At 40.9% G+C, this 16286-nt stretch overlaps 1 protein-coding gene across 2 annotated transcripts in view; it reads left to right on the top strand.

The window, feature by feature from the left end:
- The window catches only part of CHCHD3 (coiled-coil-helix-coiled-coil-helix domain containing 3), a 248724-nt gene that overhangs the window by 81943 nt on the left and 150495 nt on the right, over window positions 1-16286 (top strand). For both annotated transcript variants that reach the window (XM_073328860.2, XM_073328859.2), the window contains exon 4: window positions 1933-2077. In XM_073328860.2, coding sequence (XP_073184961.2) covers window positions 1933-2077 — 145 coding nt within the window. The remainder of the gene's footprint in view (window positions 1-1932; window positions 2078-16286) is intronic.

The raw sequence follows: 16286 nt of genomic DNA, 5'->3' as shown, positions 1-16286 counted from the left end.
CAGTTAAGCCATCAAACAACTTATCTAGGAGTTAAGAATTTATTATTTATAAGGTTTAGGGAAACTGACTCTTTGGAAAAGAGATTGTGGAGACAACATCAAGGTGCATAATTCTGCCTAATGCCAAATACAAAAATGAGGAGACATGAATATGAGCTAAAAAGCCCAAGCTTTTTTTTTTTAAAAAAAAAAAGTCAAGCAAATAGCAGCTTCTCTAAATACAATAATTAAATATGTGAAATATACTACCAGTAGTGTAATGTATAAAAAGAGGAATCAAGTCTTTAACTACAGAGAGTAGAATACAAAATAGGTGATTGGGTTGTGGGGGGGGAGGAGGGAATCTTTAATCTCTGAAAAGTCTAAATGCTGCTTTTATTTCAGAAAAAAGAAATTATTGAGACTTCTATTTTGACATTTCTTCTCTTTGTGTGAAACAATAGTTTTGTAATCTAAAGGAAAACTGGCGTGTGTTTTGTCTGCATCATTGATTGTGCGATAGATTAAATACATTGATGCTGCTGGATTAATTTGGGGGACCTTGGGAAATCACTTAATGGAATTTGGTCCATGTCTGCATAATCTTTTTGCTGGAGTAATTGAAGATGCTGCTTAATAAACTTTATAAAAACTCCCAGTTGGTTGATGTCTTTCAGAGGTTTGTGTCTGAGCACAAAAATGACACACGCTCTGTCTTCTTCCCCACCATCCCCCACCCCTCTTAAAGTTTTCCCCAAGGAAAATGTTTAATGTACTGTAATGCTAGTGCCTTTCAGAAAGTGACCTTAGTGACTTTCTGACACTTTTCAGAAAGTGGCGGTATGATTTGTTCTCTGCAGCTCCCTTGGTAACACATACATTCAGTGGAAATTCTGAAGCCTCATCTCCTTCACTGTTTTTCAGATGCCTATTTAAAAAACAGTATTTGATATTCCATTACCGGTGATGAACTTGTAGATATTTACTTTTGTGTTTGGTATGAGAATATATATGTAAAGCAGGTGTTTTGATTGACTAAACTGTTTTAAAATGTGTTTGCATATACGTGTAACGTATACATGCATTTTCATAAAAATATTGTTGTAAAGATTTCCATTAATTTTATGGCTTGTGACATTACATTCTGTTCATGTTGAGAATTCCCTGGGACTAATATAATGCATGATTAAGTTCTGAAAACACAAATTCAGGAAATAATAATACTTTGCACTTAAATAGCGCCTTTCATCTGATGCTCTTAAGTCTTTTTCCAGATGTTAAGCATGTCAACATAGCTGTTACACCCTTTTTGCAGATGAATAAATGGATACATTGAGTAGGTGTGACCTGCCCAAAAGTAACAAAGTGTATCAGTGCCAGAGAAAGGAATAGAGCTGAGTATTCTTGAACAAGAATTCGTTTATAAAAATCTGTATACTGTGTATTGTTTATGCATGAGATTTTAATTAGTTTTATTCCTTATTTTGCTTAATTTCAGAGGTAATGCTGTTAAGATTTGGGTACAGTGTTGGGATGCTGAATTTATTTATCTCAATATATATTGAGAGATGTTGATACTGATAGATGTCGGGGGTTATTGATATTGTTAGGGGGGTGTGTGTATATATGTATGTGTGTGTTTTTATATATATTTATTATATGTGTGTGTATATATATTTATTTTAGTGTGTGTGTATGTATATAAATGTATATAAAATAAATCAGTGCATATTCAATATGAATGCCAGAAGGTTTATATTTTTGATTGTCTCAAAATTGCAATATACAGATTTCTGGCATTGATATTGGATATTCAGTGAGCTCTAAAAGCCAGTAATCATTTAACATTGTCATAAGTACTGTACTCTTTTGATTATGATAATGTGTTTGTCCATTCAAGCTATTTGACAATGTATTTCCATTCTAAATTCTTTTACCCTTTTTTCAATGTAGGTTGAAACAAGATCAAAAGTATGTACGTGATGAAATTGGCAAAGTTCTGGAGCGGGAGCGGTCTGCTTCAAATGAGCATTTGACTAGAGCCATTCTTAGAGAGAGAGCTGCGGCAGAAGAGGAACGCCTGAAGACACAGCATTTTGTAAGTGCAATAAGTTTTTTTTATGTAAATGTGAAGGTTTAAAAACAAATGTCAGTGTCCTAAAATTTTTATGCTTTTGGCAAACTCTTTTGTAAAATATAGGAAGTAGAATGTTTCTATCCTCCCGTAGTGCTTTTCCTCTTCAGCAAATATGATTATTATCAGAAGATTTCTTCTCTTTGCCCTGTTAATATCACAGTCCTTAAAAGAGCAGCTGCTTTAAAACTGACAGGTCCTTTTTAGTGTCACAAGTATGTCGCTTTTTGGGAGAAAACTTTTATGTGAGGAGAGCATTTAAATAACTAAGATGCTAGCCTGGTTCATTTTCAGTATTTAAGTGTTCGGAGATCTGGTTAGATAATGTGATATTAAATTACTGAATACTTTATCACAAACATTTATATATAAATGTGTATTAATAAAGGTACATTAACAGTGTGGTTGGTTAAACATTGACTGATTTTAAGAATTTTCCAAAGACATAGGCGCCGACTCCGTGGGTGCTCCGGGGCTGAAGCACCCATCGGAAAAAAATAGTGGGTGCTCAGCGCCCACTGGCTGCTCCCCCAGTGCCCCCTGCCCACTGGTGGCCCTGCCAGTGAGCTCCTCCCTCTCCCTCCCAGTGCCTCCCCCCTGCCACAATGAGCTGTTATGTGGCGTGCAGGAGGGGCGTGCTGGGGGAGGGGTTGGAGCAGGAAGAGGAGGGGTTGGGGGGAAGGGGTGGAGTGGGGGAAGTGCCTGTGGTGGAGTGGGGGTCAAGCAACCCCAGGAAACTCAGAGAGACGGCACCTCTGTTCTAAGATACAATTTTTTCTTTGTTTTTCTCCTCCAACTTATTTATACTGGAGACCAAAATAGCATGTTTATATACGTGTGTGTGATTTTTTTTTTTTATGGTTATGCCCCAAACTTCAATACCAGCTTATTGAAAAAGTATGTACTGAAGAACTGTATTTCATGAGAGCTGATATATAAAACCTCTCTGACAACCAAGTTGTGAAATATAGCAGGCTGTTTTTCTCTGAAAATTGACACCTTAGATTGCTGTCCATTTCAAATGTATGGCAGATTTGTAGCTTCCCACATCAATCGCTGCGGTTGCCTTTGTAGTTCTCAGGGAGAAGTCCCCATGACCATTCTTTGAGGCTTGAAAGCACCATTTTGCTTAAAAAAAAAAAAAAATTGAGTATAAGCAATGAACAAATGGGTGTTTGCAAGCTGAAAAAAATCTAAGGCTCTATCTTACAAACCATTATGCATTTGGTTAACTTCACTCATATGAGCATTCTCATTGAAATCAATGGGACTGCTCATGTGAGTAGAAATAGGTACATGCATAACCTTGGAGACTTTCCCTTTCTGAGAACTATAAAAAGATGGTCAGCATGTTTTTGAGAACCTTAAAGTGCAGCTAAAATACACACATTCTTGTTCAACCCGTGTAACACGGATTGCCAGTTGGAGTAGATTGTCTGTGCAACCTTGCCTAGACCACGAGATTTTTTTGAGTAACAGCCGTGTTAGTCTATATTCGCAAAAAGAAAAGGAGGACTTGTGACACCTTAGAGACTAACCAATTTATTTGAGCATGAGCTTTCGTGAGCTACAGCTCACTTCATCGGATGCATACCGTGGAAACTGCAGCAGACTTTATATATACACAGAGAATATGAACCAATACCTCCTCCCACCCCACTGTTCTGCTGGTAATAGCTTATCTAAAGTGATCATCAGGTGGGCCATTTCCAGCACAAATCCAGGTTTTCTCACCCTCCACCCCCCACACAAATTCACTCTCCTGCCGGTGATAGCCCATCCAAAGTGACAACTCTTACACAGTTGTGTAAGTGAGTTGTCACTTTGGATGTGTAAGTGAGTTGTCACTTTGGATGGGCTATCACCGGCAGGAGAGTGAATTTGTGTGGGGGGTGGAGGGTGAGAAAACCTGGATTTGTGCTGGAAATGGCCCACCTGATGATCACTTTAGATAAGCTATTACCAGCAGAACAGTGGGGTGGGAGGAGGTATTGGTTCATATTCTCTGTGTATATATAAAGTCTGCTGCAGTTTCCACGGTATGCATCCGATGAAGTGAGCTGTAGCTCACGAAAGCTCATGCTCAAATAAATTGGTTAGTCTCTAAGGTGCCACAAGCACTCCTTTTCTTCAAGAGATTTTTGTTATCCTAGCTGAACAAAGCTTTGGAGGGTGTTTTGCATGGGCTTAACAGGCTTTTCTTAACTTATTTGGTTCTGTAATTAATTTATTCATCCTGTTGAGAGAGAGAGACATCACCTTTCCGACCTGCCAAAAATAAAACAAAACCTGATACCTGCATGTGGGAAAAGGCCTATTTTCTCTGAAAATTCTGAACACTGAGGCTTTTCTTATCACAAATTTAAAAAACAGCTTATTTTGCAGAAATGTCACTTTTCATTGTTAGGTTTCACTTAGCCTAGAATGCATCAGCCACATCTGCCTGGTGAAACAATCAAGAACTCATTGTTGATTAATTTTGTACTTACTGGCTGGAGGGTGAGGATTTGTTTCAAGCGGAGATGTAGCTGCAGAGGAAGATGCATGTGTCATTTGTTAGGGAGGGAGGGAATAGAATGATGTAATGTTTAAAAATCCTATGCAATCTTTTTTCATGTGGACCTTCATTCAGAGAATCTCACTGCCTTATGGTGGTGAGGGCACTTATTGCCTGGAATTTGGGAGGGTCCTATGGTGTGTACAACAGCATGCCTTGCATGTAGAGGCAGCCTATCCAATTGGGCGTGGCACAGATTTTGTGCTTGGGAACAGAAGTCAGCTTTCTGAATTCTCTGCCAGTGGCTTGCTGTGTGATTTGGGCAAGTCGGGTAAACTTTTCTGCACCTTAATTTTTCAATCTGTAAATTTTTGAAACATGTTGAGAGACCTTTGAGTGAAAAGTGCTTCGTTAGTGCTAAATTGTTGTTGTTACTGTTGTAATTCATTCATTTACCTAAATACTGTCAGGTGTCAACTTTGCCATTTTTCAAACTTTATTAAGAAACAAAGCGGCTATTGATCTGTTTTAGTTCCCGATAATCTAATTAATCTATATAACATAACAGTTAATCCAAATAAATGTAAATTGTCTAAATGTGTGGCTATGGGCAACCTGCTGTGTTCTCAGGTACCAAGTAACACTCACTGTCCTTTAAATTTTTTTTAAAAGCCACTACTTTCTTTGTCTGCTGCTGGTCAGTTTACTCTCTTGGCTCTGTCTCTCACACCTCATATTTAAATGTTGGTATTATCGTTCATTCAAATTAAATTCTAATCTCTTTAAGGCAGGGGCCGTATTTATGTGTCTGCTGCAAAGTCACACGAAAACCTCTGACGTTATACGAGTAGTTTAACTCTAACTCTAACCTTTTTATCTTTTCTTTAACTTGATCTGGAGTGTAAGATCCATGGTTCAACTCTTTTCATGTTATTATTTGTAAAGCATTGCACATGCTTACAGTGCTATAAAAATGAATGTCCATTGCTGATCCTTAATTGTTTTAATAGTGTAAAGAAAACATAAATGTTATGGTTATGATAGAGGAAATCAAGTTCTTTCCCCAGCATTTTCAACCATTTTGGTTGAGACCCCTTCTCATAAGATTAAGCCCACTGACGTCTTTTCCTCACAGATTGAAGGAGTACCTAGGGGGTTCATCTGCACTCCTAAATATAGTTTCAAAAGTTCATTATCTTACTCCTAACAGGATAATTCCTGCAATTTTTGTTTTTCCCTCCAGCTCTCGCCCCATCTATTAGCATTTTACTCAGATCGTAAATGGACATTCATTCTGAATGATACAATACTCAATTTGCATATGACCAACCAGTGTGAGATAAGCATTTGTCCCCTCTTCCCCCCCGCCCAAGCCAGGAGTATGTGGATTACCATTTGGTGACCTGTCTTAAGTCACAGAGCAAGAGATGATAATTTTGTGTGTGTGTGTGTGCACACAAAATTATCGTCTCTTGCTCTGTGACTTAAGAGAGGTTTCAGAGTAGCAGCCGTGTTAGTCTGTATCCGCAAAAAGAAAAGGAGTACTTGTGGCACCTTAGAGACTGCATCCAATGAAGTGAGCTGTAGCTCATGAAAGCTTATGCTCAAATAAATTCGCAAATTGGATACAATTAACTTAGGCTTGAATAGAGACTGGGAGTGGCTAAGTCATTATGCAAGGTAACCTATTTCCCCTTGTTTTTTCCTACCCCTCCACCCCCCCTTCCTCAGACGTTCTTGTTAAACCCTGGATTTGTGCTGGAAATGGCCCACCTTGATTATCATACACATTGTAAGGAGAGTGATCACTTTATATAAGCTATTACCAGCAGGAGAGTGGGGTGGGGGGAGAGAAAACCTTTTGTAGTGATAAACACCCATTTTTTTCATGGTTTGTGTGTATAAAAACATCTTCTGTATTTTCCACAGTATGCATCCGATGAAGTGAACTGTAGCTCAAGAAAGCTTATGCTCAAATAAATTGGTTAGTCTCTAAGGTGCCATAAGTACTCCTTTTCTTTTTGAGTTAAGAGAGGTCACCAAAAGGTAATCTATATACTGGATGGAGGGGACAAATGCTTATCTCACTCTGGTTAGTCATATGCAAATTGAGTATTGTATCGTTCACAATGAAGGTCCATTTACAATCTGAGTAAAATGCGCTCTCTCTCTATGTATGTAATTCGTCACATATTTTCTATACAAACATCTCACAATGATTACGCTGATCAGTGTGACATAGGTTTTCATTAGCGACCTTATGTGACATTGTTTTGGTGAACCCAGTTAATCCTTGTATCTCTATATACTCCTTGCCATCTGATGCTTGGCATTGAAGAAGTCCTTGTGTCACAATGTTAAATAATGTATCCATTTTTAAATGATAATTTAAAAAGAAAAGGAGTACTTGTGGCACCTTAGAGACTAACAAATCTATTTGAGCATAAGCTTTCGTGAGCTACAGCTCACTTCATCGGATGCATTCAGTGGACTTATACAGTTTATACTTCCACAGAAAAGGGATTTCTGAGTGCTAAATCTGTTATTTTTGGTCAGTTAACCTCTCTTCCTTAGCTGTTTTAATATTCTGTATTGTGGTAGCACCTAAGGTCTCCTCCGCTGATAGGGGTCAGTTGTGCTGGGTACTATACAAGCATATGGGAAAACTTTAAACCCTGCCTTGAAGAGCTTACAGTCTAATTAATACAAGATGCAACAGATGACTACAACAAACAATTGGAGAGAAGGGAGGAAGAGGAAGATGGTAATAAATTCATGGCAACGTAGGCTCATGTGGTTACTCAGACTTGATTTGTGGGCAGTTAGAAAACTTTTTTAAAAAATTTATCTTTTGAAAGTCCCCTATTTAAACCTGTGCTCTATCATTAACATTAGTGCCACCCTCCAGCATTGCTAACTTTGTTCTTAACATGTCTTCCTCCAACATCCAGGACCTTACCTCTCCTCTTCCCCAAATTGCCCTCCGCTTTGGGATTTTTCCCCCATTGGTGTGGGCAGAAAGGTGTGAGGGGGCAGGGCAGGGAAGAGAAGAGAAGTCTCCTCTTGTTTCCTTGGGTGTTCTTGGGGCTAGAAGAGTGTTTTGACCCCAGTGGCTCTATTCGACATTGGTGAGGCCTCATCTGGAGTACTGTGTCCAGTTTTGGACCCCACGCTATAAGAAGGATGTGGAAAAATTGGAAAACGTCCAGCAGAGGGCAACAGAAATCATGAGGGGACCGGAACACATGACTTATGAGGAGAGGCTGAGGGAACTGGGATTGTTTAGTCTGTGGAAGAGAAGAATGAGGGGGGATTTGATAGCTGCTTTCAACTACCTGAAAGGGGGTTCCAAAGAGGATGGATCTAGACTGTTCTCAGTGATAGCAGATGACAGAATGAGATGTAATGGTCTCAAGTTGCAGTGGGGGAGTTTTAGGTTGGATATTAGAAAAACGTTTTCACTAGGAGGGTGGTGAAACACTGGAATGCGTTACCTAGGGAGGTGGTGGAATCTCCTTCCTTAAAAGTTTTTAAGGTCAGGCTTGACAAAGCCCTGGCTGGGATGATTTAATTGGGGATCGGTCCTGCTTTGAGCAGGGGGTTAGACTAGATGACCTCCTGAGGTCCCTTCCAACCCTGATATTCTATGATTCTGTGGCTGATTCTAGGTGCAAATATGAAACGAGCTTATAACATCACTGAAATCCTGAGTCTTTAGAAGGCCCTGGTGCTCCTTTGGTTCTGATTTGTTACTAATGAAGTATTTCTTCCTTAGTACCTTCCCAGTCCATATGACCAGAGTCCTACCAAATGAATGGCTGTGAAAAACAGGGACTGTGAAATCAGATCTCCCCTGTGAAATCTAGCTATTGGAGGGGCAGAGCAGGGGGCACCCAGCTGGGGGCTCCTACCGTTCACTGGGCTCCAGCTGCTAGTCCACCAGGCTGGGGAGGAACGGGACTTCCTCTTCCCTTGCACAGCTGCTCTTGGGGGGAGCTGAGACCCATCTCTGGGTACCTCCCGCAGCTGCAGGAAGCTCCGTGGCTACTGCCAGCTCTGAAGGCTCCCAGCAGCATGGGGGAGATCAGAAACTCCTCCACCTCCTGGAATCTGCCCTGGCTACGGGAAGCTCTGTGGCTGTTGCCTTCAGAGCCCAGCTCTGAAGGCAGCGCAGAAGTGAGGGTGGCAATCCTGGGACACCCCTCCATCAGCTTTGCAGTCCCTCCTGCTCACGACCCCTTTTTGGGTTGGGACCCCAGCCATTACAACAGCGTGAAATTTTAGATGTAAGCATCTGAAAATGTTAAATTGACCAATTTAAAACTCTCTGACCGTGAAATTGATCAAAATGGACTGTGAATTTGGTAGGGCTCTACATGTGAATGGAGGAGACCTTAAATATGTAACCCCTGCTTCCTGGGAGTGGCGCTTTGTTTCCCTCACATGGTGGCTAGGCCAGCTGGAGATTGATGAGCCTGGTACAGCCTTGGCTAACAGATGTGTCGTTTAGCTTATAAGGTAGAAGCTCATGCATTTAGTTTGAGGTCCCAAGTTTGATCCCTGCTGCTGACACCCCTGTGTGGGTCGGCGTTACAAAGGCATGAGGTAAAGATACTTCTTCTGTGTAGAAGAGCGGGATCTTCTGTTTAGACCTGGGTCCAAACTGTGTCAATCGGGGGCGGGGAGGTCCTGGCTGGGTTGCTCCATGCTGCTCCTCACTCACTGCTTGGCAGCTGCTGCTTCAGTGAAAGCTTTTTTTTGCCCTTCCTCCAACACGTGGTGGCTGTGTGGGCCATCTGTAAAACAAGGACAGTACTTACCTACCTCACAGGATTTGATTAATCTTGCTCACATTTGAAAAGTGCTGTGCAAGTGCTAAATCTAGTTGCTGTCGATTCCTTTGGCAGTCTCTTCCAAACTCCAGTGGTCGGCATTAAAAGCCATTCATATATTGCCTAACCCTATCTTTCCTTAGTGCCGTATTGCTAATTATTGCAAATGTTCAAAAGTCATGAATCAGGCTCATTAAAATCATGAGATTATGTAAAAAATAATAGATTTGGTATTCTTTTTAATTGCCTTCTGCTTTTTGAGCCTTTAGGGTGCATTAGGGTCACATTTTGAAGCTTTCTTCACAGCCACATGGGCTAGAAACTTACTTTTTCTTTAAGAATGAAGGCTGAAGTCATCAAATATCCACTTGACTCCAGGACCTTGTGCTTTAAGTCAAACAGGAATTATCATGAGGTGCATGACAAAATCGTGAGAGTTGGCAACACTGCTTAGTGTGCAGCTGTGTTCCTTAGTAATCCTTAGTCATACCCCCATCTGTACCAATTCATGCTGCTGTAAGGTCTCCTGTGTAGCCACTCTATGCTGATAGTAGAAAGCTCTCCCGTTGGCATAATTAACCCACCTCCAATGAGAAGCGGTAACTGTTGGCAGGAGACGCTCTCCTGCTGACATAGCGCTGTCCACAGACACTTCTGTCAGTCTAATTTATGTCGGCCGGGGGCGGGGGGTGGTGGTTTTCACACCCCTGAGTGACAAAAGTTTTACTGCGGAAAGTGCTAATGTAGCCTCACTGTGTGAAAACTGTGTTGGGATTGTTTTCACCAATGTGCAAAATAGATTCCCTATGTCAGAATCATACTAAGGAAGTGCATGCATTAGTCTGTAGGGTCCGCTTACTGTTGTGATAGGGTTGTAAGGATATACAATTATATAATTAATTCTGTACTAAGTGTCTTATGGTCTTTCTCTCTGGAGATCTAAATACCGAACAAAATGAAGGATAAAATATCCAAAAAATAGTTATCTGTCATACCCTCCTGTTTTGTTTTTATCTTGTCGTTCCCTTGTCCATTCCCTATGGGTGGTGTTCCTGAGGAAAGACTTAATTGTCTATCTTCGATTTTAATCTCAACAGACTTAATTTTGGCATTGGTGGTGTTTTTCCTGGCAAGTGCTTCTGTAGCTGAGATCCCAGTGCAGTGGTTTGGGATGCTCTTAGAATTCTAAAGTAGCGTTCTTGGTGGCAGACTTCTCATCCTATGAAAACTTTTATTTTTGGAAGCCTGTGTTTTAAAAACTTTTTCTTCATCTCAAAATGGGCTTCCTCTTGTTGTGTGGTTTTACATGTGGCAACTTTGCCATAAATAGCTTATTGACATTCCATCACTTGAATCATGAGTGTCAGGGTGAGATAGGGAGAGCATGGAGGAAAAAAATCTATAGATAACCAAAGTGCATATTTCCATTTCCTTATAATGACCTGGCATTTACCGTTAACATATTTGCTTCACTACCTGGGCTGAAATGAGCTGTCATTAAGACCTTACATGTTGGAAAACAGTATTACTGAGCTGCCAGTGACATTATAGTCTCATTTCCTGTTGAAGAGTAGAGAAATATTGTTCTGTCCATTTGCTTTAACCATAACATTAAAAGTTGATCATCATTATGGCTCTTCATCCACACTTTTATATATTTTAAAAGTTGCCCTTATCCATTGTTTCAATGTTAAAATGGGAACAAGAGTTACTTAATTAAATCTTTGTTTACATTTTATAAATGTTTTTACGCTAAAAGACTCTAATAATTTTTCTCTTTATTTAAAAAAAATCTATATGGTAGAAAACATTCTTCTGTTAAAAATATTTTTTGCCATTTAAGTGAGTGCACTAATTAGTTTATTGGATATTTTTGCCGAGCAAAATCACATGTGAGATATAAAATACTTCCCTTTTTATTCTGAACACTGAAATCAATAGACCAAACACTTCCCTTGATTTATCATCACTGAGATTGGTGGAGTTACATTAGGAATGAATTTGACCCATTTGTCACAAATGAATACATTTTATTTACGTCTTCCTCTCGTGTGGCTTGACTTTTCAGATGTTCTCCCCTTCATCCTTGGGTGATTTCTCCAAGTCATTGTATATACTTTCTATGCTTTAGTGGCCTGTTGTACCTGTCCTCAATTTTTAGCTTTACTAAAAGGAGGTTCCCTGTTTTCCATAAAGAGATTATATACTGACCATCCTTGCTCTTTCCTAACAGTCCTATACTAACCATATTTTAGAGGGACGATGTCACTAGAAAATACCCGAGGGCAGATATACCCGGTGAGGTAAGGTGTTTGTCCTCAAGAGAACAGAAGTCTTTTTACAAACGAGTATTTATTACATACTTCATTTATCCCATTCATCATTTTAATAGAAAAATGTGTCTTTTTGGATGATTCTGAAATAATTTGAAGTAAGCTACATAGCCCGAAGCAGAATGTGATTACTTACGGTAGACAGGGCGAAGCTATTTTTTTTTTTTTTTTTTAGAATATGATCAGTGACAATAATTTATGATTACTTACAACTTACAAGCAAAGGTTCTTACTAGTGTTCAGAGTGGAAAATTAGATAAAGTTTGGAAACAATACAGGGCAATATTAGTTACAGTGGTTTTGTGTTGTCACCCCACACCCTTGTGATAGCTGTTCTGTTTAGGGTCTCTGTCCAGTGGCTTGGTGGGGAACATTCACCATAACTCTGTCACTGTTACATTCACTCAAGTGTCCCATTCCCATTTGTGACCACAGTTTCATTGGTTGTCAGCATATACCATGAAGAGATACTCAGAGCACCTCCAAAAGGAGAGAGGATTTGTCAAAAAAGACACATCCATTCCTTTTATGGAAGACATGGTATTCATATGTGCACTATTACCAGTATTCTCATAACCTAGAATATCTCCTAGTAAGACTATCACGACATGTTGTGTATGGGGTGGAGTGCACATATTGTTTGTTTGTTTGTTTAAGAAGAGACTGACAGATTGCCGGGAATAGTGGGAAGTCTGGAATGAATGCTGAGGATGTGGTAAATTCCTCTGGCTAGCCTCAGGAGAGTATATGAAGTGTTGAGGGTTCCAGAGGAGAAGGTGCTATTATGGATAGTTATCATAGACTGGCTTTCAAATGAGAGAGGGCTGTCATGAACCTGGAATCATATTGCTTGCTGCTCCTAAAAGGAAGCATCTCAAATGTTTTACTGTGGAGTACCATTGGGCGGTGGTACTCGTGACTCATTCCCAAACATACTGTACCCTACTTTATATAGTAATAATATTCTCCCTTCTAAAATTGCCAAGGAAAATAATCAGCTCTCTTAGAGTTTAAGGCCTTTCACTTAGCAGTGCTCTCAACACACCGATAACGAGAAGATGAGCCTCTATCTCATGCCATATCGATCTGAAAAACCAAAATACAGTAGAAGACTTAGTGGTATCACTTCTCTAATGATACCGTTTCCAACAGGATTTTCACCCCTAACTTTTTGCTTATTCAGCATGAAAGCAACAGTTGGAGTACACTGTGGAGTCAGGAACGAGAATCCTGTTTACCTGAAGATCTCTTTTCATCAGAACTACTGGTGAATATTTTCCCCTTTTATATCATTAACTCCTTCCTCACGTTCAGTCTGTAACCTCATATTATCCCTTCTTCCTTGAGAACATTTTAAAGATCAAAACTCTTCTGTCACTCAGTTGCTACTACTCATGCTATTACTACTTGTCTAGAGCCTCAGCTTCCATTTTGATTACTGTAACCACTTCCTCACTGGCTTCGATGACACCCATCTAACCCCTCTGCAGTGCGTACAAAAATGCAGATACTAGGGTCACACATTCTTTGTTTGTCTATCTGACCATGTGATCCTTCTCCCTTTGAATCCCTCTTCTGTCTCCCCCTTCTCTACACCATCATAGAATCATAGAATATCAGGGTTGGAAGGGACCTCAGGAGGTCATCTAGTCCAGCCCCCTGCTCAAAGCAGGACCAATCCCCAATTAAATCATCCCAGCCAGGGCTTTGTCAAGCCTGACCTTAAAAACTTATAAGGAAGGAGATTCCACCACCTCCCTAGGTAACGCATTCCAGTGTTTCACCACCCTCCTAGTGAAAAAGTTTTTCCTAATATCCAACCTAAACCTCCCCCACTGCAACTTGAGACCATTACTCCTTGTCCTGTCCTCTTCTACCACTGAGAATAGTCTAGAACCATCAAGTTCAAGCTTCAGTCTGTCATTGCTAGGGCCCTGCCACTTTCACGGTTATAGGATTTTAAAAATCATAAATTTCATGATTTCAACTATTTAAATCTGAAATTTCACAGTGTTATAATTGTAGGGGTCCTGACCCAAAAAGGAGTTGGGGGGTCACAAGATTATTGTAGGGGGTTGCAGAACTGCTACCCTTTCTTCTGCAGTGCTGCTGGCAGCGGCTCTGCCTTCAGAGTTAGGCTCCCAGCCAGCAGCTGTTGCTCTTTGGCCGCCCAGCTCTGAAGGCAGCGCCACCACCAGCAGCAGTGCAGAGGTAAGGATGGCATGGAATGGTATTGCCACCCTTACTTTTGTGCTGCTTCCTGCAGAGCTGGGCCCTCGGTCAGCAGCTGCCACTTTCTGGCTGCCCAGCTCTGAAGGCCGCAGGGCAGAAGAAAGAGTGGCATGGTATAGTATTGCCACCCTTACTTCTGAGCTGCTGCTCGAGGGGTGCTGCCATCAGAGCTGGGTGCCTCCTCAACAGCCGCCGTTCTCTGGCCACCCAGCTCTGCAGGCAGTGCAGAAGTAAGGGTGGCAACACTGTGATGACGACCCCCCTACCCCCCACAAATAATCTTGCGACCCCCCCTCCCACACACACACACACACACACCCTCTCCGCAACTCCCTATTGGGTCAGGGCCCCCAGTTTGAAAAACACTGGCCTCCCCTGTGAAATCTGTATAGTATACGGTAAAAGCATAGAAAAGACTAGATTTCACGGGTGGAGACCGGATTTCACAGTCTGGGATGTTTTTCATGGTTGTGAATTCGGCAGGGTCCTAGTCATTGCCTTCCAATCTTTAGAGAATTCCTCCTCTTCCTCCCCACTTACCCAGACATGTGTCTTAATATGTTCCCCTGCACTCCATTTGTCTGTTTCTCCCTCAGCTGTTTCTGTGCTGCTCCTGTATATAGAACGTCCTTTTTTGAACAGGTCCACAATGTCCCTCCTCATCCCATTTAAATACCTCCTGAGGCCCCCTTTGCAACCCCAGTACCTGTATGGCCTTCTATTAGGCCGCAGCCTGGGATTTTCCAGGCCAGAGCTCCCCAGGCCTTTCCCCAGCCCTGCTCCAATTTAGGTACTCTTTGCTCCCTACAGCCAGGTCCCTCCCTCTCCAAAGGCTAGAGAGAGTGTGTCAGCTCCTGGCTCACTGCCTACTTATAAGGCCAGCTGAGCCCTAATTGGGGCGTGGCCCCCGCTGAGCCTACTTCCCTTCTCAGCCTGGGCTGCTTGCCTCAGCCCCAGCCCTCTCCCGGGCTGTTCTAAGCCCCTCAGGGCAGGAGCGGGTGTCTATCCCGCTGCACTACCCATATATTAGATAACAAATGCTTTTCTCACCTGGGCATGGTATGTGTCAGTGCCTTGAAGAAATGTTTAAAACACATGTATGTGTAAAATTACATTATTAACAGTGGTAGGCAATTTATTTTTCCTGAGAAAGTTAAATAGTAAAGATAATTTAAAATGGCCTGTAGATGAGGCTACATTTCCTGCTCTAGGTTGTAATCCCACTATGATTTGTCATTTGAGCTATTTACTAGTTAAATGGTTGTTTTATTTCAACTCTGAAACCCTCCCTTAGGGTGCCTTTGAACTAAGATGAGTGAGCTGCTTCCCTTTCTTATCTCCAGTTTGTCAACTACAACATTCATTCAGGCAATGGAACATTCTTCTGTATGAAGCAATAAAAATAATTTTTGTTTTTCCAGTTTATGTATTTTGTGCATTTAACAGCACTTTGTGTATAGTTGGTTTAATTGTTTCCTCTGCATAGTATTTTCCTGTGTTTGTTGCTATTCAAAAAATCCATGGATAGGAAAAGAAAATAAATGGAGTTGTAAAATCACTATAATTGTCAGGTGTCTTCGGGGGCAGGTGTAGGACCTAAAAATATATTCATTATCATTATTTAAAAATTGTTTGGCTCTTGAGTTGACTCTGATTTTACTCCAAGCAACGTTTTGTCTTCTGTTCTTAATTTTTCAATAGTAGTTAGGCCCAAGATACTATGAGATAAAATTAAGCAAGGTTTTATCCCAGCGTTCAGCTCATGTAGCACTTAACAAACCTTGCTATTCCATCCATTTGTTCTTTCTGTTGAATTCAAATTGAGTTAATTTTTAATTCGAAGCTTAATACTCTCCTTTTGCTTCCCTCATACATGAACTGATTTGTTCTTGCTGCTACTCTTTTTTTATGGAATCGCTAATAGATGTACTGTGCCGTCTCTTCAAATGAGTGCCATCACTTTTCTTGAGGGACTCAATACATTAGAAAGAGTCTAGATCCTTTTCTGCCCCCAGACATCATAAAGGAACAAGTTTTAAATAATATTCTCCCTTAGTTTTCAGCACAGTTCATGTGTATACATATTCTCTCCCCATCTCCCCCGCTTGATTACTTCTGGGCCTTTGGAGTGTGTATACCCTGCCAGTTGTGTGACACAACAAAAGTCAAATCAAAAAGTTGTCAGGTTTTGTCCTTGTAAATGACATGGTACAAATGCGCGTAGTGGATTAAAACACGTTCCCCTGACAGAAATCTTTAAATGTAACAAATAAAGTCCC

This window comes from Lepidochelys kempii, chromosome 1 (genome assembly GCF_965140285.1).
Source record: "Lepidochelys kempii isolate rLepKem1 chromosome 1, rLepKem1.hap1, whole genome shotgun sequence".
Taxonomy (NCBI): domain Eukaryota; kingdom Metazoa; phylum Chordata; order Testudines; family Cheloniidae; genus Lepidochelys; species Lepidochelys kempii.
This window is presented reverse-complemented; position numbering and strand designations above follow the sequence as displayed.